Raw genomic sequence first — 23127 nt, forward strand, 5'->3', positions numbered from 1 at the left:
ATCTTCTGAACTTTGTAGTTTTACCACTGCATAATGATGTAAGAGCAGTTGTCTTTTCCTAACTCCTTATGAACTCTCCTTCACATCTTTCCTTGGCCTCGTGACGTTTTCAAGGTCTAGGAAAAGTGGTTAGGAAAGGACTTAGGAGCTCATTTTTTGACTATTTGACTGTACCCACTGTGTTGATTTTAGTTAATTAGTATTTAACACAAAGTAGAGCCAAGGCCGATGGGAATGAGAGTTGAATTAGTTGTTCAGATGTTTGGCACACTACAATTTTAACCCGATGATGGCAGGAGATCACGAGAGAATCATGAACTTTACAGCAATCCATTAAATAAATAGAGCCAAAGCTAAGCTGCTATCACAGCAATACATCTGTAATTCCAGACAGCTTTTTAAGCAAACAGACTGACTTGTGTGCAGTACACGTGAGCTATGATGGACAACTATGTTCAGAACCAATATGGATATTAAAGGAATGATTTTATAGCCTGGACCTCTACAAGTGATAGCATGTGTTTTTACAGTAGGTATATTTGAATGGCTAACAGAAAAGCAGTGACTACTAGTGATGTCTGGCATCCAGATCCATTCCAGTCTTTTAAAACTTAAGTAGTCTAAAGTACAATAAATTGAAATCAGATAATGCATACACTTGGGGAAAGAGTAGAAAATGTGCAACATCAACACACACCTAGATCTTTATTTCTCTCCTTTCACTCAGGCAATTGTTGTAGGCAGGTGCTGTAACCTCCACTTCAGCAGTTTAATTGAACTTGCTTCACTTCTGCTCATGTCGCAGTGAAGATTAAACCAAAACTCTGCCTCCTCCACAGCACGGATCAGCTCGGCACAGACTCAGCGAATGCGAGCGGAGAGAGGGGAAAGTCCTTTCCGATTTCACAACTGATAGCAGGAGTGAGCAAGCGTGGAGAGAAAGCCTGAGCGTGGCCTATTCCACAATGCGTCAGGACTGCAACACCAACACACAGCACAGTCACGACACAGGGGCCGCATCCAGGAAATTACGCGCGGCTGTTCAGCTTCAATCGCCCCGTGCACTTGGGAATCTATATGAGACATAGGTCGCCACATTTTGCGCTTTATTGCTAGCTATTTCTCAAATGACAAAGCCTTTCCAGTAACAGTGTGGCTGAACACAGCATTCAGTCAATGTTCAATAGACAGGTAACTGATGGAGATGTAATTGGAAAGGCTGTGTCAAATGAGCCAGTAAAACACTCTCATAGGGCAATCATCAGGGGTCTCCTGCTAGGGCCAGCACCCTTGACATTGGGGAATACATTATAGGAGCCACTCTTATGATGTGACCTTTCTCTGGAGGCGAAAACCTTTTTGGCTATTCTGTCATTTAGGATTTAATTAGTGAAATGTCTTCATCAAGAAGTTCTCTCACAAAGCAGGAGCAGAAAGTGAAATATACTTTATTCTTTGGGGATAGAAATGGTCAAATGATGCGTTCAACATCTGGAGTTTACCAGAATCTATGAAGTCCAAGACACATGACAGAAAAAAAAAACAAGAAATAGGATTATCTGTGGGGCTTTAAAAAGCAATTTATGTAACACTAATATTCAATTTCCTGCCCTATAAATCAAAATTGAGCAATTACACAACGGCTGCCCAGTGAGGACACTTCATTCATCCGCTGCCAAGCGTTAATGAACGCTTGACTCATAATGGGTTTTCTATTTAATTGCAACATAAACATGATTAACTCAAAGCGTGATGCTAAACAGGTTTCTCATCCTGGAAGAAACACACAAATATTATCAAAGGGACACCGCTAGACACAGTATTTGTCCTCTGTCAGACATGTAACATTTGAGTAGAATTAAAAATGTCTCAGCAGGATTGTTCTCGTTTCTTTGTCAGGCTGAAACATTCACTGAAAAAAGGCACTGGTGTTACCCATTTATTTCACTGTGAAGAGCTAAAAATACAAACATGCTGTACTAAAAACATATCTGTTTATGGAGAGAAGAACTTTTTTTTAACCATTCGTCTCCTGCAGAAGCAGTTCAAGACTCTCCTAAATAACTTGAGTTTATTCCTTACACCCACAGCGTCTCCTTATCTGCATAACACAGAGAAGATGCAACAGCATCGTCTGGTGTGCGTGTGATAAAAAAGCATCGACCGAGAGAAAAAAATCCAACCATTATCTCCTCTGATGCAAGAAACAGAAAAAGTTTCACTACTTCAGAAACTGACTCCAGAGAATATGGCCTTGATAAATAATAAAAAAAAAAAACACTGTCCAGATAAAAACAGCCCAGGTTCAGTCCATTCCAGGTCCGTACAGGTCCTTCACCATATACGGTCCCTCCAACTCGTAGCCCATCTTCCTGTAGTAGTTCCTTGTTCCTACGCCTGCAAAACACACCAGAGAAGAAGACAAGGCCAGCGTGAAACCGTAACACTGACTCAGTGATAATATCAGACAATCAGAGCTCAGTACAGATGTATGTATTTGTATATTTCAGCTGTTAACTCACAAGAAATTTGAAACGTTGGACTCATTTAGAAGCACCATCACGTAATTTGTTCACCAGAGAGAGAGAGAGAGAGCTTGACACGTTTATTGTTCAGCCGTAAATATGCCACTCACATCTCAGAACTACGTCCGTTCCTGGCACAGCATCACTCTGCTGTCAGTTTGCTGAACGAATACGTGTAGCAAACACACAGCAACAAGGAAACGATGCAGAAAATGTAAATAAATGTCGATTAAAAACTTAAATCAGCATCACAAATGAATGCTTAGCGCATCGATCTCTTAATCTCTCTTAATTTATGAGTCCAGCTCGAGTTTACCTTCATTAAAATTAGATGCGAATGACACCATGCTGTCACCAAATAACCACACACACCTTCACGTAAGTAGACAGGTCCTCTAAAACTCGTTATTCTGCCGGTTTATGTGGGAAATGTCCCATTACCACGGCTCGTTAATCGTCTTCGTCACAGCCTCGTTTCCAACTTATTTTAGCAAACGTGTGCAAGCGCTGCTGCCAGCAAAGACGATGTGATGTCACCACTTACGCTGGAAGATAAAACTGCTTCAATAAACTAGAGTTTATTATTTTCTCCTATCATCACTGTACTAATTCACTTTTTGAAAACACCATCTGCCTCTGACTGTGTGTTCACGTCGTGCTGCTCCACACCATCCAGACGACGCGATGGAGACGGTATGATTTCCTCCTGTTATCTCCCTCACGATTCGTTGAACTGTGATTGGCTCAGCTGTTTCACAGTGATGGGATTGGCTGAGTGTGTTTATTAATCACCACACTCTCCGATTTATATGCCACTAGGACCTGACACTACACACTTGTTGTTGCACTATTATATATGTATTGGATATACTGTATGGTGCTCTCAAATACACACATGCCAAACTATTTTGACTTGCGATACGTATATTTTCTGATGTCCAAGGAGAGGATAAATGAAGCCGTTTTGTGTCTCACCTGAGATAACAGCCAGTTTGCTTGAGCCGTGTTCATCTCTGGCAATTCTCTCTGCCTCCTCCATCAGCATCATACCAAAACCCTGACAAGGAGGAGGGAGAGGAGCAAATAAAGAGAGTTACTTAGTGAAGTCTTACTTAAAATTCACAGCTGATAGAGGACTACTTTCTACGTAGAGTGCATCTGTGTATAACCACCTGATGCTGAAACTTGCTGGGGTCTCGGCTGCTGACGGGGACGACGCTGCCGTAAACGTGCAGCTCGCGGACGATGGACACGCCTCCTTTGAGCTCTGGACGGAAGGACTGCGGGGAGCAGCGACGCAGACGCAGCAGGCCAATCAAAATGTCCTGCTCCGGGTCCTCGTAGGAGAGGAAGGTCTCCCAACCGCCGTTAGCTACGTAGTCCCTCCGCACCAGCTCCACCTGAATGCACAGGACTCTTTGTTAGTCAATGGACTGGTCTGACAAACATAACTGCATTATAATCAGTGTCTTGAACAATAAAGCTCCAGGACGCTGTCCATTACCTGATAAGGTCTGACTTTGTGGTGGATCTCCTGAATACCAACTTCTCTGGTTCTCACGTCTCGACACTGCACACACACACAAACACAAGCATGTGTCAGAACAGTTAGTAGTTTTCGTTATTTGTGGCGGGCTCCGCCATCTCTGATTAGATTTAAATTGCCTTCATGTGCACAAGGGACACACAGGCAATGACGCAGCATTTAATCCAGAGTTCCTGTTCGTATCTCTACCTCACTCTTCACTCTCGTGCAGCTGTGTCAGAGTTGTACAATGCTAATTCACATTTCCCACATTAAGAGCAATCAAGTGGCAAAACGCACGGTTCTGTGAAGCAGTCACAGGAAACACAACGCGTTCGTCACCGAGCTTTCGCAGACAGTGATCATTCATCAAAAAAAATGCTTCAACAGAACAGGGCAACATTTTTTTTTTTTCTTCTTTTTTTTTAACCAAGATCAGTTTGAAATCTGTCAGTGAGTAATGGAACATTCAGGAACAGGCTGCAGGTGACGGGCACTCCTCAGCAAGGTAACCTTGTCCTGAAGTTGTGTGGAAATATACTGACGCAGAGTGCAGCAGAGTGTGGCTGCTCATGGCATGATGGAAAAATACTGATTACTGACTTTTTTCTTAAAAATGAAAACAATATGAGTATGTTTGGCTGCACTGATGCACCAGTTGCTCTTCTTCAGTATTTCAAAAGAGCTGCTCAACAAGTGTTTGCTGTCCTGAACCCGATTGGTGTTGCGAAATCAGTTTAGGACTGAAATCCTAAGGATTATCACTTCAAAACATCCAGTATGTCAGATTACGGGGGTTATATCTACAGAATATGGCAGAAAAATATGCATAACTATGTTTTTATTAGGTGTATTGGTTTATTATGTTTGGAGTCCACCATGTTTTGGAATAGTTTCTTTAAGGTGCAAGCTGGATGGAAAAGTTTTGAAAACTAGGAGAACTAGGTCGAATAATTTGAACTCAATATCCAGTTTGGTGCAAATGAAGTGCAATATATGACGGAAGATGTAACACGTCTCTGAGGTGGCTGCCACCACTCCGTCTGTACAAAAACAAAGGCTCCGTCTGTAGAAAGAGACCTTGCAAGTCATAATTAATGCGATCTTCATTAAAGAATAATGTGATAAAAATGTACCAAGGGTAAATGTTTTATTAATGGTGCTGGTGGGATAAGAGCAGACGTAGCTGACTTTAGTGTGAAGTTGTTTCAGCCTGACGGTCAATAAAAGTTACAGGAGGTTCTATACCCAATGGGTGTTTTCTGATGACCAGCTTGGACAAATCATTTTGTCCTGAGGCTTATTTGATGACAGGTGGTAAGAGGTCCTCTGCCTTACGTGTTGTGTTGCTCAGTCTGTTAGCTGCACCCCGGCCCGGTGTTTTCAGACTGGATGAACTTCTACTAAAGTTGTCATCTACTTTCTTTATGAATTCAATAATTGTGTGGGGCATGAAAGAGAGGGTGCTCCAATTCTATGCTCCGACAGTTTCTGAACTACACGCGGCAGGATTTTTTAATCTGTCATCGTACTCTATCATAGCAATGTATGCGAAATATTCAGTCAGCATTTGTCAGTTGGCAGCCTACAGAGTTCTACAGTACGGTTTGGATTGCGTCCCAGCTGGAAAAAGTCTATTAGCTTCAGCACTCGGAATAAGCTGACACGGTGTCTTTTAGTCCAATGCGAGAGACCTTTAAGTCTCACCTCAGTGCCCATGTCCTTCATCCTGGCCAGTGCCAACTCTCTCAGGTTGCCGTGTTCCACTCCGGAGCTCACCAGCGGCATGGGGATGTCCCTGAAAGGCGGGACAAGAGCAGGAAACAGAGAAAAGACTGATGATGGAAGAATAGTTCAATCAAAAAAAACAACAAAATGTCCGTCTCGGGAGGGGTCTGGTCTGTATTTCAAAAAACAACATTTATTTGGTGGGGCTTTCCCAAACAGAGGCAGTGGCACAAGCAACTTGCATCAGACAACACTAATGAACCACAATTACCACCCCTAAGTTGCTGCTAATTGCAACTAAATTTAAAACCCTGACATGCAAGTTTTTGGATTAATTTATTCAGGTTTAGTGCCCCAAACTTAAAGCTGCAGCATGACACTTTTGACCACTAGAGGGCAGAAAAGCAAAAAACAAACTCATTAATGATATGATAAGCTGTTTTGGCAACACTGTTCACAGCAGACAAAGAGCAAATAATCATGTTGGAGTTTTGTTTTGGCTGCTGTAAAATGGTCACATAGATGTTTAGCTGATAATTTTACTTACTGTTACCTGTGTAGCATCTCTACTATGAGAAATATTAATCCAACTAGTCCAACTATCACCATCAGTTCTATTCATCGTCTCACCTCTGAACCCGGTAGACTCGTGTCCACGGGGGCACCAGCGCCAGGATTCGGGCGACCAGGTCCACCAGTGCACTGGGTGTGTAGCTCTTGTACCGGCCCGTCTTCCACAGCTCATACAAGCCCGTACCTCGGATCACCAGTGTTGGGTACAGCTTCAAACCGTCTGGCCTGAATGCTGGATTCTCAAAAAACTCCTGCGGGAAACACGGAAAGATCCATGTTAAGAATTGAATCAGACAACATCTCTCCACATCCACGCTCGGTCTGGAAATCACGTGAGAATCCATCAGCTGTCCCATGAAGAACTACTGGCAGCTATAACATTTTTTTTAAAGTGCCTGCTTCCAAACAGTTTGCAACTTCCCAGATGGTTCCGTGTAACAAACCGCCAGGCGCATTCAGGTTGAAGGATTTCAGCATGAAGAGCAACAATGAATCAATTTATCTGACATTATCTGTTTTTACCACACTTTATTATGGACTGACGTTCATTGTGCACCGCCTTATCTGCAGCGATAAATGTGACTGTCATGCTAACAATGAGATACGCAACTTCTTTAAATTGAGAAAAAAAAGGGGGGAAAATAAAAAAGAAAAGAAAAAAGACGAGGAGAAAGGAAAGAAATGTGTTTATAAAGAGACGCATGTGGCTTTTCTTACGGGACCAGACAGCATCATTGAAAAAAAAAAGAAAACAAAAAAAACAAAACACAGAACATTCAATAGAAAAGGGTCCATTTGCAAAGACACGACTCCTAAATGTAAAAGCAGACAGTGCTCGGTTATTCAATTGAAGGAAACAAATGTTGGTGTCTGGTATAGTGCAGTGGAGGGAATCAGTGTGATTTCCAGTCATTCTCCTCCCCCCCTGCACGGAATATCATGATCAGAACCGTGAAGATCTGGAATGGAGGCGCATTCTCCAAAATAGGCCGCATTATCAGCATCTTATAATCTCTCTCACTCTCTCTCGTCACAGCTCATAATCACACGAGGACATGTCCCACATGGCCCCACACTTAACCTGAAGGGAAGGAGGGAGCCAGTCTGACAAATAACAATGCTTCCATAAAAAAAAAAAGAAAAAAGAAGGAGACTAGACACTATTTTAGGTTTTTTTTTTGCACCTGCTTCCATTTTGGATCACATATCAGACTGTCGACTGTTGGTCGGTGGAGAGGAACCCTGTTAAGGATGCGTCCCCTGGGACAGGGAGCATCTGTACAAGAGAGATAAGTGAGAGAGGATCTCAGGCTGGGAGGAAGTTGTAATCGAATTTCATTATCAGGACAGTCACGATAGATGCAAGGAGGATGCAACGTTTCTCCTGCTGCTGCCTACTGCGGCTCCTAAACGGGCCCTTCATCCCGGCTGTATAATACATACAAGCAGAAGATAACGGCTGAAAACGGACACGTGTTTGAATGAATGTGATTAATGCAAACAAACGAAGAGATCCCTGCTTCCTTAAATTGGCAACCAATACCGAAGAGCTCTGTCCGGAGACGGCCTGAATTGAATTGTTATTACTGATTTTCATGGAGGCTGTTTTATATTTAAATAAACAGCCCTCAAACCTCAGCTGCTGTTTGCATCATACTTGCAGCATTTGCTTCCCATCCTCATCAAATTGGATACCGAAAGAAAACTAAATCTACAAGCTGGAATTATCATTCATTCATTATATTTTCCTGCTTAATCCTTTAAAGGGTCACGGGGCAGCTGGAGTCTTGGCGTAGGACGGGCTGCACAAATTGCGGCTAAAATTATCACCACAAATGTTTTGCTCAGTCTTGAGATAACAAATATTCATCCAGATTTTCCACCCATTCAACAAAATTGTTTTCATTTCCCATAAAGCCTCTGAGTGTAGCTTTTTGTGTGTGTTTATCTTTATTATTATTCTGGTTAAGTTTTGTTTTGTAGAGAATCAGACGTTTTGGGTCAAATACATATTTGATACTAGTATTTCTAAATAAGAAAAACAGGAGCGCTGACAGAAATTTGCCATCATTGTGCTTCATAAACTATAAACTGCTAATCTTATCATTAAATTAAACCTGTAGTTGCTGCTTTTTGGCCACTTGGGGGCAGTGCAACATCCTGTAAAACACAACACTGACGTATCATCTGCGCAGCAACATTATAATTCATTTGGAGTTGTGTTTCTCATAACCTAATGAATGCAAGTTCAGTGTTTACACTCATTTTAGGTCAGTTTTTGGTCTCTACCAAGCCCCGAGAGAAATATCTGTCTCTTTAGCTGCTAAATACTCTACTATGTTCACCAGGTGCTAGCTATCTGTGTCTGTCTGCTGTTTGGTGTTGGGCAGGCAGAGCAGAATGGATTTATAAGGTTATTTTTTGCTGAAAACAGCTGCTGGCCGCAGGTGAAAATGATGCTGATGAGAGCAGTGAGCCAGAATAATGAAGTCATAGGGAGAAAAAAAATCAAAGCAATGAGCTAAAAGACGCTAACAAGCAGCCCCTTTTTACGCAACATTTAGTCTTTTGATCTTGCAACGCCATTTTTTAATATTATTCAAAATCCTGCGTTGTCCACACATTTACCCTTGGTATATTTTAATTGCTACCACCAGGCATCAACCTCTTTGGCTGTGAAGTGAAGCAAACATAAAAGTTTGAAAAACTACAGTTCCTCAAACGCCCATTTGAGGCTGGCTACAGAATGAGTCAGTCTCCATAAGTCCCCATGTTCAAATGTCCACCTTCACAGCAGTAAACATGTTTACAGCCTGGTACAAAAAACTGTTTTGGTCTCTATAGATAGTTTCCCCGTTCATGACAGCTGTACTGAGGGTGAATTTTTAGAGAATTCACCTGTTCAAATTATATGAAGACTTATGCATAATTAACAGCATGGCTGCTTTTTTGATTGACAGGTGGGTGCCATCACAGGCTCATTTGAGCAACCAGGCATCAGGCGCCTCAGCTCCACCCACGGAGGCAGCAGAGGCAGTAGTACTAATACTAAGATAGTGATTGCCACCAGCAATCATAGATTAGTATTGCATCACACCTTTGCATGACTGTAAACAAAACATGGACCCACTCCTAAAAACACATCATGCTACCAGTGGTCAAAAATGCAGAGGGTACCTTTAATGTAAGCCAAATGTAAGCAGGCTTGACTTACGTGTACATTTACTTGTTAAAAATATAAATGACTCATCATTCTGAGGTCCAAATGAAAAACACCATATTTTCTAATATTTTCCATTATTTCTACTTCCTGTCTTCTTGTGTTCAAAGTGTTGCAGTGAATTTTTATGGATTCCAGGAAAAAACCCAGAGATGCTTAGTTTGTATCCTGGAGAGAAGATGTTTAAGGACCTGCATTTTTTTTCTCCCCCCCACTCACCAACACGAAGCGTGACATGGAAGATTAGATATGATGAGGAGGAGCAAAGGGGAGCCAGCCACGCACAAGTTGTATCATCTGAAAGTGTCAGGGTAATGGGAGGGGAGGGGAGAGAGGCAGATGAGAGAGGGGAGATGGATGAAGTGACAGGGAAGAAGATGGGAAGAAGAGAGGGTGTCTGACAAGAGAGGAGAACGCGTCAAGTGAAAAGTTACGACTGGAGAGGAAAGAGAAAGATAAAGCGAAAGATAATGGAGACGAGAGAAAAAGCAGGAGGGGAAAGACACAAACAAGGAGACAGGAAAGAGGAAATATTGAGACGGCACACTGGGAGAAAACACAGAGAGGAGAAGTGACAGAGGAAGTGTTAAAGGAAAGTAAAGAAAGAGACTCTGACGGCCAAATACACATTTAATCTGCTTCCTCTCACTGTGGCGACCTGCTGCTGCCCTCCATATTACCATCAAACACACATTCACACACAGAAGTGGTTCAGTAAACACCCACATAGCGGTAATGTAACAAATCTCCAGGAAGACACAGCCTCTCTTCCTAACTTAAATCTTTTTCTCTGAAAAATGAAGAACTCCGAGCTGCTGATGCTCAGAAGATTGGAGGTGTCCTGAACGCCTTCATCACTATACAGTAAGTTTCCCTGCTTTCCTCCTCAGTGCGAACAACAACGCACAAAAATAACCTCTAAAAGGACAGAAAGAAATAGCGCTTTGCTTTCACACAACTCTAAATAACTCCGGCGTCCAATCTCGCGTTTCCAGAAAAATCAATGACACAGCGGTTAAATCTCTTCTTCGTTGTCCTCTTTCTGTGATTAAACAACAAAACGGTGCATCAGAGCTGACATCTGGTCAGCAGAGGGGCGGACATTCTGGGTTTTTTTTTTTCTGCAGAGTCTCAGCTCATTAAACCTGCATTCTGTCCTTTCCTGCTCACGATTGATGAGCTAATATTGGCTGATATATCGGCTGGGCTGTAATTAAAACACATTATACTGATCACAGATATATCAGCATCAGTATGTGCGTCCGCTGATATCTAACAAGAAACTGCAGTGAAGACATGACAAAGAAAACTTAGGAAGAATGTCTCTGTTTTCACTGACCGGTTTAGTTGTCATTTGTTCATGTGAAAAAATAAATGACTAAACTATCATATTTTCCATTTATTTCACTGTTATCAGCTTTAGAAATGTCACCATTTGACAGCAGAATTTTTATACAGCCAAACTCAATGTCTTAAAGGGATTACAGAGAAACTGTTAAATACATTTCAGCTCTGCCCATAGTTAAAATATTAGATTTAGTATGTTTAAAAAGATGCACGTAGGTAGATTTTTAGCCATGCTGGGTAGCAGCATGACTCTTGGGATGGCATGTGAGTCCAATGGTCCACCACTTTGGTCCAGAAATCTGAAATCTTAAAAACTGCTGAATGGAAGGCCACAAAATGTGTTCAATCATGGTCCTCAGAGGATGAAATGCTAACACTGATGAGCCTGACTTTTCATCTAACTTTATGTTGGCCAAACACTTGCAAAGCTAATAATGTGCTTTGATGTTTGGCGCCAATTAGCAAATGTTAGCCTATAGAAATACGGTGACCATGGAAAGCATTATACCTGCTAAACATCAGTCAGTGTGATGTTTGTGTTAGCAAGCTGACGTTAGCATTTAGCTCAAAGCTAAACTGTGGCTAAGCCTATCACAGATGCTAGCTTAACTTTGGACTAGCTTTTTCCTCCTGCTTCCAGTCCTTATGCAAAGCTAAAAAAAAAAAAAAATTCTCGGGTCCATCTTCATACTTAACGCACAAGACATTGGTACTGATTTGCTACCATCCAACCTCCAGCCTAAAAGTGACTTTGTATCAAAAAATGTCTAAATTTGCTGCCACACAGATGTTTTTATTTATTCATTCACTATAGGGACCAGTGATGTGCGGGTTGATCCAAATTGAGCGGGTGCCCGTGGTCGCCCACAGTCACGAGTCACCAAACAATATTTTTAATGATATTCCGGTCACGGTCGGTCGGGTCGTTTGAAATAAAGATGCCGAGTAAAGTTTTGTAATTTATGTAGTAGACAAAACTTTCTGTGAAATACACAGACTTTATTGGCTGACTAACTGGCGCGAAGATGCCACGAGCTCTACAGCAGGTAGAGAAAGTATAGACTACTTTTTAAAATGCGGGTCAGGAAGCAGGTTGGGTACAATATTTCACAATTATTTGCTGTGGTCCGAGTTCAGGCGGGTTAGTTTAAAATGTCAGTCGGTGCAGGTCGATCAAACATGGACCCGTGCATCACTGATAGGGACTATTTTTGAAAAACTTAGTTTTACAGTGTTGTTGTGGACTGAGGACCACAATGGAGAGAAAAGAGATTTAAAATTTAGCCGGCTTAGTGTCAGCTTCTCTGAGTGGTTTCCACTTTACATCTAAATTTTCAACCTCTCTTCTGGTTGTCTTTTCTTGTTTCATTTGTGGCTCATTATAGAGGAAAATGGAGGTTCTGATTGTTTCACCTCTGTAGACAGCTCCATTGTAATGCAAAACCCTGTGAGGCAGCACACTGCTGGTAATCAGAAATAGCAGTAAAAAAAAAACGCAAACTGTTGTATTAACTGCTAGAGACTGGCAGAGGAATTGTTACTATTACTGGCTCTGAGATGACGAGTGGCACATTTCGATAAGAGTCACAGGGTGCGTCAGAGTCTCACCTGCACCAATTAGTAATGCATTTTCTTCTCCATCACTTGATTTCTATTTTATCAGTGTAAAAATAAACCAAATGAGCCTCCTAAACCAAATGAACCTGTGTCATCATCTACATCCTACAGTCAGGCACGTCGGGAAGGAGTTCTGTCTGCTTCTGCTCATTTATATTTTAGCTGCGTTTCCAATCAGAGCTGCAAAGTGAACCTGCTGCTGAGCGACATCTGACAGGATATTCTATTGAGTCGTATCACAGTGTGTCGACTGTCACAGCTTTTCGGTTTCTATTTTGAGATGCTACATGTAGGATTTACTTGTTACTGTACCACTGTGAGGAAAGTAGTGATGACGCACCGTGACGCCAGGCAAAAAAAGACGTGATTGCGAGTGTCAAAAACAATAAATTTAATGATCAACTGGCTTCATACGTTTACTGCTGTTATTCTAATTCTGGATTTTCTCACAGTGTAGTTGCCGACTGCAAACTGGCGTGTCGCTGTTTCCTTCTTAGCTTGGAGCAGAAACTATGGCGTACACGTAATGTGTCTTGAACCAGTGTTCAACAGTGCTACTGTAGAAACAAGCCGGTTTAACATGGTGGACTCTGTGAAAGGGGACCCATAGTCTGTATGCATAAAAGGTTGCATAAAACATAATTCTTATTTTCATGTGACAATACACTAATGAAATATATATATTCATAATATTATAATACATTGTGCCATATTCTGTAATAGAGCCCCCTAAATGTGACACACTGGACCTTTAATTCTGCTTTTTTCCATTACCTGAATCTGAAGAGAAAAGATCATATCTTAAAGATAATGTTTAAGTAATAATGATTTTATTATTGTCATATAAAATGAACCAGCTTAACTTAACGCACTTAAGATACATATTTATAGAAAAAGATTAGCATACAGATTATAGAGCTATGTGCATGCTGTGTGATGACTGGCAGTTGTTTCCAATCTAACTAACCAAACACGTCTCAGTGTATGAGGAATCTTTAAGAAGATGCTTTGATGGACGTCCTGGTAATCTAGTGGTTAAGCCACATACCATGTAACACACCCGTCCTCCCTCTTCCTCCGTCTCGTCTATATCTACACTATTAAACTGTCTGAGGATAGCGAAAATATCAAAAATAGAAAAAAAAAGAATGAGCTCTGACAGCAGCAGCGATTGACACAGACTATAACTCTGCTGATTCCAGCCTGAAGGCAGTGGTTAAACCAGAATAAATGGTTTGTAACACAAAGCCACAAAGATTTCACCCAGGGATCAGAAGCACAGCACTGTGCAGAATCACTACACTCAGACAGAAATATGCCAAAGCTAACCTAAAATTCATTTTAGCTTGATATATGAAGCTGTGTCCTCGCATGGTTCTGTGTCCTCGTTTGCACTCCCACAGTCAGACATAAATGGACGAAGACACAGTCCACCCTGTTTGCATATCAATACTCCCGTCAAAGAAAAGAAGAAGAAGAAGTGACATTTTGCTCTGTGAGAGCAGCCGTTCATTACATCTGTAGTCCTTCATTTATCACACGTACCTGTACATCATCAGCTGTGACATCTCAGTCACCGCTGTCAAAGGTCGGAAAGATAATGGATGATTTAGTTTGGAGCGCTGGTATTCAAACAGACTCTACCAAGTGCTGAACTCACTATAATACAATTAAATAATGGCTCCATTGTAAATAACAAAGAATGATACATTTGGACTGTATAAATTAGTTTAGAAAGGTGTCTTTGAATACATTTGGACTGTATAAATTAGTTTAGAAAGGTGTCTTTGATAGTCGTTTTTACAAATCGCCACACTGAAAACAAACAAACATTATTATGCCTATTATTAATAAGCAAAAAAATGCTTATTATTATGCTGTGATATAAATTTAAGGTAGTATCACACAGCCTTGAAACCACAAGAACCAAATAATTCTGAAACTCTGGTCAGTTTACCTGTGCTATGCACTTCACTTACAGTGTATGATATCAATAATAATTATTTTTTAAGAGCATAATGCTTCTGTGGACATTTCTTTATTAAAACCGCAACACATCAACAGATGTACATAGTTGTAAATGTTGTAAATATAGTAACATAGTGGTGTATATCTTTTTTCTAGTTTATTTATTTTTCTAGTTTTGCTATTTCTATCTTACATTTTTATTTATTCTTCTTTTCTATCTTATTTTCTTTTTATCCTTTTGAGTGTTTTTTTGCACAGTCGCGACAGTCACCTTCATTTCACTGCCACTGTACCTGTACTTTTAGGCATGTGACAAATAAAAACTTGAATCTTGAATCTTGAATCTTGAAGATAATACCTAAGCTGAAAGAGACCTGGCAGCCAGAAAGATGACCAGCTCCACATGTACTTCTGTATAAATGATCTAAAATGTGAAAAATAAGCCGGTGATATTTATGAATGCTTACAATGAACTGCTCCACGTCCCTCTCCATGCCCACGTTAGGCAGATCTGGCATCATGTGGGCGACTACTTTGAAGCCAGCGTCCTTCGAAAGGTGGAAAGACTCGCACACAGCTCGCACCGTGTGGCCTCTGGATGGAACAAACACACGTACAAAACACAGAAATACACAAATACATTTAAAAAAAAGCCCGAAGGTAAAAACATTAATCATCACCCAGCATCAGAGCGGCTGATATCACACCATGTCTGGTTTCTTATCTACGTCCGTCCGTTCACTCCCCTCCCCCCCCAACCTGCTGACCTGTTGGTGTCGCGGGCCACGTCTTCATACACACTCTGGACTCCTATCTCCAGCCGGGTGCAGCCGTAGCCCAACATGTCGCTGAGGTGTCGCTTGAGGCAGTAGTCGGGCCGCGTCTCAATGGTGATTCCCACACACTTGGTGTTACTGCGCTCAGAGTACCTGCAAGGAGAACACGATCTCAGTCATCTTGTGATATTACAGTATCACTCTTGCTTTGAGGTCAGAAGGTTTCTTTCTTTGACTACTTAGTCTCGGGGACTATTTTGGACTGCTCTATATGTTGGGATCATTAAGCAACATCAATTTACATGCTGTGAGGTTGCACGGCTCATTAGCCACACAGTTAAGCCTAACCTCGCATTAAGGATACTCTAATGCAAGAGAGGAAACTAGAAAGAAATGTTTGGAATGCAAAGAAATGTTAAATGAGACATTAATGGGTGTTTACTTTGTGTCGACAACAAGTTAAACACTTAAATGATTGTCATTTATACTGGGAGTCCTGACCGTGCTGAAACATGTCAATGTTGTGTTTATAGCCTGATGCGTTGCCCCCCAGGTGGGTGGAAAAACGAGTGCCGGGCGAACTTAAAGGTGGTGAGCGGATGGAGACAGCATTCAATGACAAATGATTCCACAAGAGAGCTTTTATTGACTTTTTCATTACTAGTAATGTCTGCTTTCAACTGCACTTTTTAAAAAGGAAGAATAGACTTGTGGGGCCAAAGCCATAGAACACTTTTGTTGCACTTATCCTTCAAGTTTCTATGTCGAACCATATTGGACCACATGTATACTGACACTATGTGAACGTTTTTCTGGTTTCTGAAGAGCTGTTTCTGAAGCTCAGTGTGTCGTGTCGTGGCTATGGCTGTCACCATCTTGGCAGCCTTGCCTCTGCCGAGTCCCAGCTAATCTAAGAATGGGAAAAGATGTGGATCATGGGTGGAGCTGAATGACGCCTGGGTGCTCAAACAAACCACCTGTGACAGCACCTACCTGTCAATCAAAGCAACTACACTCTTAATTCTGCATAACTTTAAGCCATAATACAACTTAAACCAGAATATTTGGTGGAAGTACCAAAAACTGTTTTTACTTCATAGCCATGGAGGCTGCTGCTTGTCCTGGCACCCATTGCATAGAGCTGTGATAGGTCTATAAGCTGATATAAGATGAGGGTCTAATATTCTGTATATGGCGGTAGAATAAAATGATATATACTGAATTAGCATTTCTATATTTCTTTTGTAATAAACTTTTACAATATCCTAACAAAAGTATATTTGTCTACTCATTGTGAAAAATACATACATTTATTGAGCTGTCACTTTAAAACTTAAAGATACGACCCTTGAATTGCAAGAATTATTTAAATAAATCAACCACACTAAATATGCTGAACTGCTTTAAATGCTACATTCATACATTACAGCAGTCAGCAACTGCCTCGGATCAGTCCTTAAACTCCATCTCCTTCTGTTCACTGTCTTTTTATGTCACCCTCCCTTCACAATTCATTAATTCTTTTATTTTCATTATTAAATATTAGTAAAAGAAAGTGCATTATATGATCATCAACCAAACTGAGTTCAGTCCACACAGTGTGGCCATACAGCAGCAGGTCTGCTGACTAAAGAAGCTATACGGCACTAAAAGAAGCAGCCGGATGTAAAAAGTGATGCGGCCATCCTGAACTTCATCTAGCTTGAATCGGACTCTGCCGCTACTTCTAACCTTATTGTCACTGGTCTAAATCGCAAACAAAAAAAAGAAAGAAAAAAAAAGTAAGAAGCGGGCAGAACAGACACGTCTCATCCCCGCACACCAGCCAGCTGTCATTTTCTCCACCCCAGCTGCTCCAATGACCATTAGCTCCCCTCATGCCAGCTAATATTCCTTCTGAATCTGTATCTGCTGGCAATAAATGTCCATCTTTTACAGTCTGCTGCCTGATTTACACCAATTACAGGAGTTTATGCTCCAGAGAGGATGATCAGATTGTATGAGATGAATCAATAAAAAGTCTATTATCTCAGGCGATTATCTGGAGGTATCTCGCTGCTGTGATCAGATCAGGAGCGGGCTGGGCATGGTGAGAAACAAAGATGTGAGCATCATGCACGCAGGCACGCAAACATGACAAATATAAACACACACACACACACACACACAAACAAACAAAGGTGGAGATAAGAGCTGTCCCCAGCCAAACCAAGAGCCTCCTCCATCAGAAATTGAGCAGCAGCCGCCACAATTACCCCAATCACAGCATCTTAACGAAGATAGCAGAGCGGGGTAAATTCAGTCAAACTTAGCTTACACACACACACACACACACACACACACACACACAAGGGAAGAAAGACATACAAACACACAAACTAGCCTCGGGGGTCTTATCAGACTTTAGAGAATTACGTAGCCTCCGCTGCCAAACAAACAGCCTCAGCCCCGTGAAAAAGCCATTATTTGGTCAAATCGTCTGCATGACGTCTTCAACTCTCCAACAAATGCTAGTGCTTCTACTTTGACTTTAAATCTTCTCCAAGTCATCTGGAAAGTTGCGGCTCATCCATACTGAGCGGACGCTGATTGCATTCAAAGCTGGCGTGACTCGCTATAAGTGAGGAATCAATAGAAGTAACGGAGGACGACTTACTGAGAGCTGCCTCGCTCTTCAGTCCTGAAGATGTTCATTCAGCAGTTTTAATGCATGGAGATAATTGTCGTATCTTAGCTTTCTATTGTTTGATGTTGAGGTTAGTGTGATGGAATGAAGTGAATGTAAACACATGATGGTGCAATGTTGCATAATACACAAAGAAAGCTGTTGGGAGTGGCTGGAAGGGTGAGTAATGGGATAAATATTGTTGAACAAATTAGAGAAGCGATTAGTTAAACAATGGATTAACTGAACTTAGAATTTGATCATTTTCAAGTGATTTATAAAGGAAATTTTCCAAACATTTTCTGGTTTCAGCTTCTCAAATGTGAGGATGTGCCTAAACTAAAAGATTAATTAATTAACTGTCAAAATAACCCGCAGAATATTTGAAAGGATTCTTCTGAAAATGACAAAATTTGGAAAGAAGTCGGTCACACTGCCTTGTAAAATAAAACTTAATACTTCACGATGAGCCATAGTTTTATTTTAAGTTGATGTAAGTAAATCTGGATGATGTCACTCACTGTCACATGGTAATGGGAAAAGAAATATCCTGGAAATGAGGAAAGCTAAATGAATGAATGGAATACTAAATAAAATACTACAAATGGTAGAACAGCTCCCTCTGGTGGATTGTTAAATACTCTCAGATACAGAGCAGGTTCAATGGGTGTTATATAGATATAATATATATATAATGTATATAAAGACAGAAAAGATTCATGTAAAAATAGTATCAAAATTGCTAGTAGTGTATCTCCATAATCTCGTACTATGGATGAATTTAAATGGTGCTGAGCTGAAGGGACAAACAGTGATGGAGGAAGTATTAAGATCATTTCCTTAAGTACAAGTACTAATACCACACCGTAACAATACTCTGTTACAAGTAAAAGTCCTGCAATAAACAAAAGAGTGTGTGAGTATAATCAGGAATATGTACTTCAAGTATTCAAAGTATAGAGACTACAACTAATGATTATTTTCATTCTGGATGGATAAAATGATAAATTATCTTGGGATTTCAGTCAAATTAAAACAATATTATTAGAAAAATACCAACAGAAATGGTCATCTGAAGTTTTGTGTAAACCAAAATTAAGAACATAAACTGATTAAGAGGACTGATCATGCAGAGCACAGTTGCCATGTGGCATCCTGCATCTGGAGGTGGAAAGTGGATGCTTTCACTTGATTCCAGATGAGGTTGAAAATGAAATGCACCTTTTGTTCTATTGTCCAATGAATGACAACAATGGATATCTGCTTTTTCATGACATGTTGGCATGAATGAATGAATGCACTGATTTATTTTTTATGTCTGATTATGCAGATTAAAGTTCCTGTATACAGACAAAGTGTCAATTCGCTTTCTTTGTGTTGAAGGTCTACCATCAGTGTAGGAGGGTGCTTTATGTTTGATGTGTTAAAGGAACAGTGTTTCTGGCACCTTTTGTGCATGACATTGAAAAATAAATGTCCTTCCTTACTTTATTCTGAACATAGTGGGGAAAGTGACACCTTCACAATGCCTGTTGTATTCAACCAACAGCACAAATAAAACTTGACTGCTGAAGAGTACCTGACGGCCTCGGCCACGTTGTTGGAGGTGTGTCCTGACAAGGCGTCATGTAGGTTCCTGATGAAGTAGTCTCTGTAGTCCTCAGCCAGAGCCATGAAGGTCCCACCCATCACAATGAACTCCACCTTATCTACGCTGTGACCCAGCTGCTTCAGCTACACAACACACAGAAAACACACAGCTGCTTTTTGAAGCACCAGCAGAGCAGTCTGAAGACATAACTTCTGTTTCATTCGATTTTATGAGCTCGGGTTAACAGTTAAGTGCAGCGAAGTGAACTAAATAATGACTTGTTCCCCACAATAACACTTATTACGACTGATAGTAATAGCCTGGAAAATAAATTAGAATTATACTTTAAGCAGCAATTGACTTCCAACAGCCAAAACTCAATGAAAAGCATGAGAAGTGTGGCAAATTGAGATTCAGACAGCACAGATTTTTACATGAACTGTTGCTTTAATGAGTGGCTTTGCATGAGACTAATGCAGCCATAAATTCAAATAATGGCATAATTGGAGTCAGGTCCTGGCAGGCGGGTAAAAGCCGTGACACTCATTACTGTATACTAAATATATTATCAATGCTAGACTATCTCTGCACTGAAGATTTAGGGAAATGGCATTTTTAGCAACAAGTACATCTTGTGACTGTGTAAAGAGAAAACTTCAGATTCCACAGAGGCAGATGTGTGAAGATTCAACAGATTGAGGGAGGCACAGTGCAAGGTTCCACTGACCTGCTCCACACGATGTCTGGTCTGAAGGTAGGGGTCATAACGTGCTCGGATCGCTCTCATGGACGTTGGCTATCAGAAGGGAAGATTAAAAAAAAAATCAAAAATCACATCATGAAAGTCAGATCAAATCCTCAAAACACAATGTTCGATCTGAAGTAAGACTTTGTACTACTAACTGTAAATGCTACAATGACAGTAAAAACACGAGTACGGGAGCTGCCACAGTAACATACATAATATATCAGAGTTATGGATTTACACAGACATAAGCACATTTTCCACAGGAGAGCAGAACACATGTTCAGACACTGAGGCAGAATGAAACGTACCTCATAGCCGGTGTAAGACTGTGTGGAGTACTCAAAGTCTGAGTCTGGTCCACCAGGACAGTAGCTGCCAGAGCAGAAGTTGATACATTGGTCGAACATCAATAAACAAGCTTCTATTCATAAGTTTCATAAATGAACACAGTCATATGATGCTCATGTCTTCAGTTAACAAAATCCAAGTCAGTCTTAAATGAATGTAATCAATGATCAGAGACACTTACACACAGATGTTGCCTGTAAAGCTGATGTGGGGACATCGATGTGGTTTGCACATCACAGCCACAACTGCGATCTGTGACAGAGACAGAATATTTAGAGCTGATGAAACCTTCAACCTTTGAGAGGTTCATCAACTGCTCCAAGAAACTATCAGGACAATGTAAAGAAACGCAAGACACAAGAGCTGCATTTTTTAGACTGACTGTTAGTTCAAACTACTGCCAACAGCTTTGTTACAGAGCTCAGCATTAAACTGCTGACCCCAGGTCAGAGCGACACACGGGAACTTCACGGCTACATACCCCGCTGGCAGTGCGGATGGGTTTGGCCTTCAGTTTGGGCACCAGAGCACGACGGTACTGTGGCGGAACGGCAGCGATGATGTCCACCAATCGAGGCTGGGCTTCAAGTCCGTATTTAGCTGAAGTCTTAGTCTTCACTCTTTTGACAGATAGGAATCATGGGTAAATGACACAGTCTGGTGTACATGGTAGTACGAGAGCATCTTTGTAGTCATTCATAATCCCGGAAAAGGGCTATTACTCAAACTTCCAATTAAGAGTAAAAGAAATACAATAAAATACCCAATACTGATCACTCTAAGCTATTTTAAGTATAAATACATGGGTGAAACAGAGGTCAATTCTCTATCTCGACTATTTATTGGAGGGTGTGTGTGTGTGTGTGTGTGAGAAAGAGAGAGAGCTAATTATAATTTGATACTTTACAAGAATTGAAAACTCACTGGAGAGGCGAAAATACGAGAGGGAGGGAGTAAATTTCCAATTCTATGAAGTCCAAATGGAGGTTGGAAATGTTTTTTTTGATAAAATGCTATAGGATTTTATTTGAATGTTCATCTAGATCATAGCTCATCAAAGTGTTTATCTTGGGCACACATGGGTTAGATTTCCTCTGTTGTTGTTTTCGTGTTTTGATTTGGTTTTTGGTATCATTCACACCAATCTGATGGATTTTCCTCTTTAGTTCTATGTCACTGTGTGGGTGTAAATGTATGTACATATCACCTAAGTGAATAGATGTGGAGGTGTTACTTCACTTTCAAAAGTAACATCTTCTCTGTAATAAATGAAAATGATGAAAGACTGACTGACTTCAAGCTGATGAGCTGGGCTGGATTCATCATACGAATAGTCAGACTTCACTGCATGACTGTCTATGATTCTTCAGCACTGTCTTGAAGCTACAGGGATTTGATCGATTATAGAAATATGTAATAAACACTATTTTATATTTAGTCTGCTGGAAGGCTGGTGGCGTGTAGCTTGAACCGAAGTGAGCTGCACTGAGGAGGACCTACTTGTTGAGGTTGATGTCTTTGCCGTCTTCATGGGCCTCTACCAGCTGCTTGATGACATCAGCAATGGTCATCATCATCAGCTCAGCTCGGCTGAGGTCACCTGACAAACAGCAATAATCGATATATAGTGAGACTTCAACACAGACACACAGAGAAGCTGCGTTTACAAACTGCGTAGTTACAGAGTTAGTTAGTTACAGTTTAATAAGTGACGGTGTAGTTTACAATAACAGCATGAGTTCAGTGTTTATCATGCAGGAGAAATATAACTAAAGCGTCACACAGAGTTATTATGAGGCTTGTAGTTAGCATTAGCAACAAGCTACAGCCAGCCTGAGCCGGTTCAGACACTTTAAACACTCACTGTCACACACTCACTCTTTTTCTTCGGCTTCCCCATTTCCTCCTGCAGGCACACGGTCCGGTTTGTAACGGGGTGGACTCCGGTTTGAGAAGTTACGTCAGTTTTTTTTTTTTCTTACCGGAGATTTCTGTCACCGAGAGTAAACAACTCCACGTTGCGACGGAGCACAGCTTCTACCGTGCGGCAATCCAAAGCGTCGTAAAATAACGTAAAGTCGGGGCAATGATGAATTTGATTGTTTTTGCTTTATTAAAGTTAAATGTCTGAAAGCTTTCAGCGGTGCAGCGGTTCTACCTCTGTTGAATCAGTTTGATGAACATGAGTATTAGTTATTTATTTTTTTAGCGTTCTGGGGTAAATGAAGCGCAGACCATGTTACGCGTGTAGATCCACACTGTGGCGCTGGATCTCCTCTCACGGCGCAGCAGCGACTCTGCAGAGCGCAACTTAAGTCTCACGGTAAATCCCTCTGAGCAGCGGGGCTCACTGACGGAGCTCTGCGGGAACTTTCAGGAAATGCAACAGGTGGAGGAGCCGAGGGAACGAACCGCGTCCTGCCGTGAGTGTTTTCTCACACTTACAGATACAGTACACTGCACTGGGGTCAGTTACATTTATGAGCTGTCATTATG

The 23127-nt window shown here is 41.1% G+C and overlaps 2 protein-coding genes across 5 annotated transcripts in view; one reads left to right on the forward strand and one right to left on the reverse strand.

Annotated features, from left to right (window-relative positions):
- Positions 1–1430: 1430 nt before the first annotated feature.
- Positions 1431–22531, reverse strand: elp3 (elongator acetyltransferase complex subunit 3). The gene is made up of 15 exons (XM_019267735.2): positions 22510–22531; positions 22132–22231; positions 21113–21251; positions 20813–20883; positions 20592–20655; positions 20263–20331; positions 19524–19678; positions 15271–15432; positions 14971–15097; positions 6409–6602; positions 5758–5848; positions 4030–4095; positions 3698–3925; positions 3501–3582; positions 1431–2397 (listed from the first exon to the last, which is right to left on the reverse strand). Exons 1-15 carry the CDS (start codon positions 22529–22531, stop codon positions 2306–2308), a joined length of 1662 nt encoding a protein of 553 aa, XP_019123280.1. The 3' UTR covers positions 1431–2305.
- Positions 22527–23127, forward strand: part of LOC104927233 (kinesin-like protein KIF13B) — a 34218-nt gene continuing 33617 nt past the window's right edge. For 3 of the 4 annotated variants that reach the window (XM_019267733.2, XM_019267734.2, XM_027283936.1), the window contains exon 1: positions 22527–23054. The gene's annotated coding sequence lies outside the window, so the exon portion shown is untranslated. The remainder of the gene's footprint in view (positions 23055–23127) is intronic. The other variant, XM_019267732.2, reaches the window with a different exon arrangement.

Source organism: Larimichthys crocea, chromosome XI (genome assembly GCF_000972845.2).
Source record: "Larimichthys crocea isolate SSNF chromosome XI, L_crocea_2.0, whole genome shotgun sequence".
Lineage (NCBI taxonomy): Eukaryota > Metazoa > Chordata > Actinopteri > Sciaenidae > Larimichthys > Larimichthys crocea.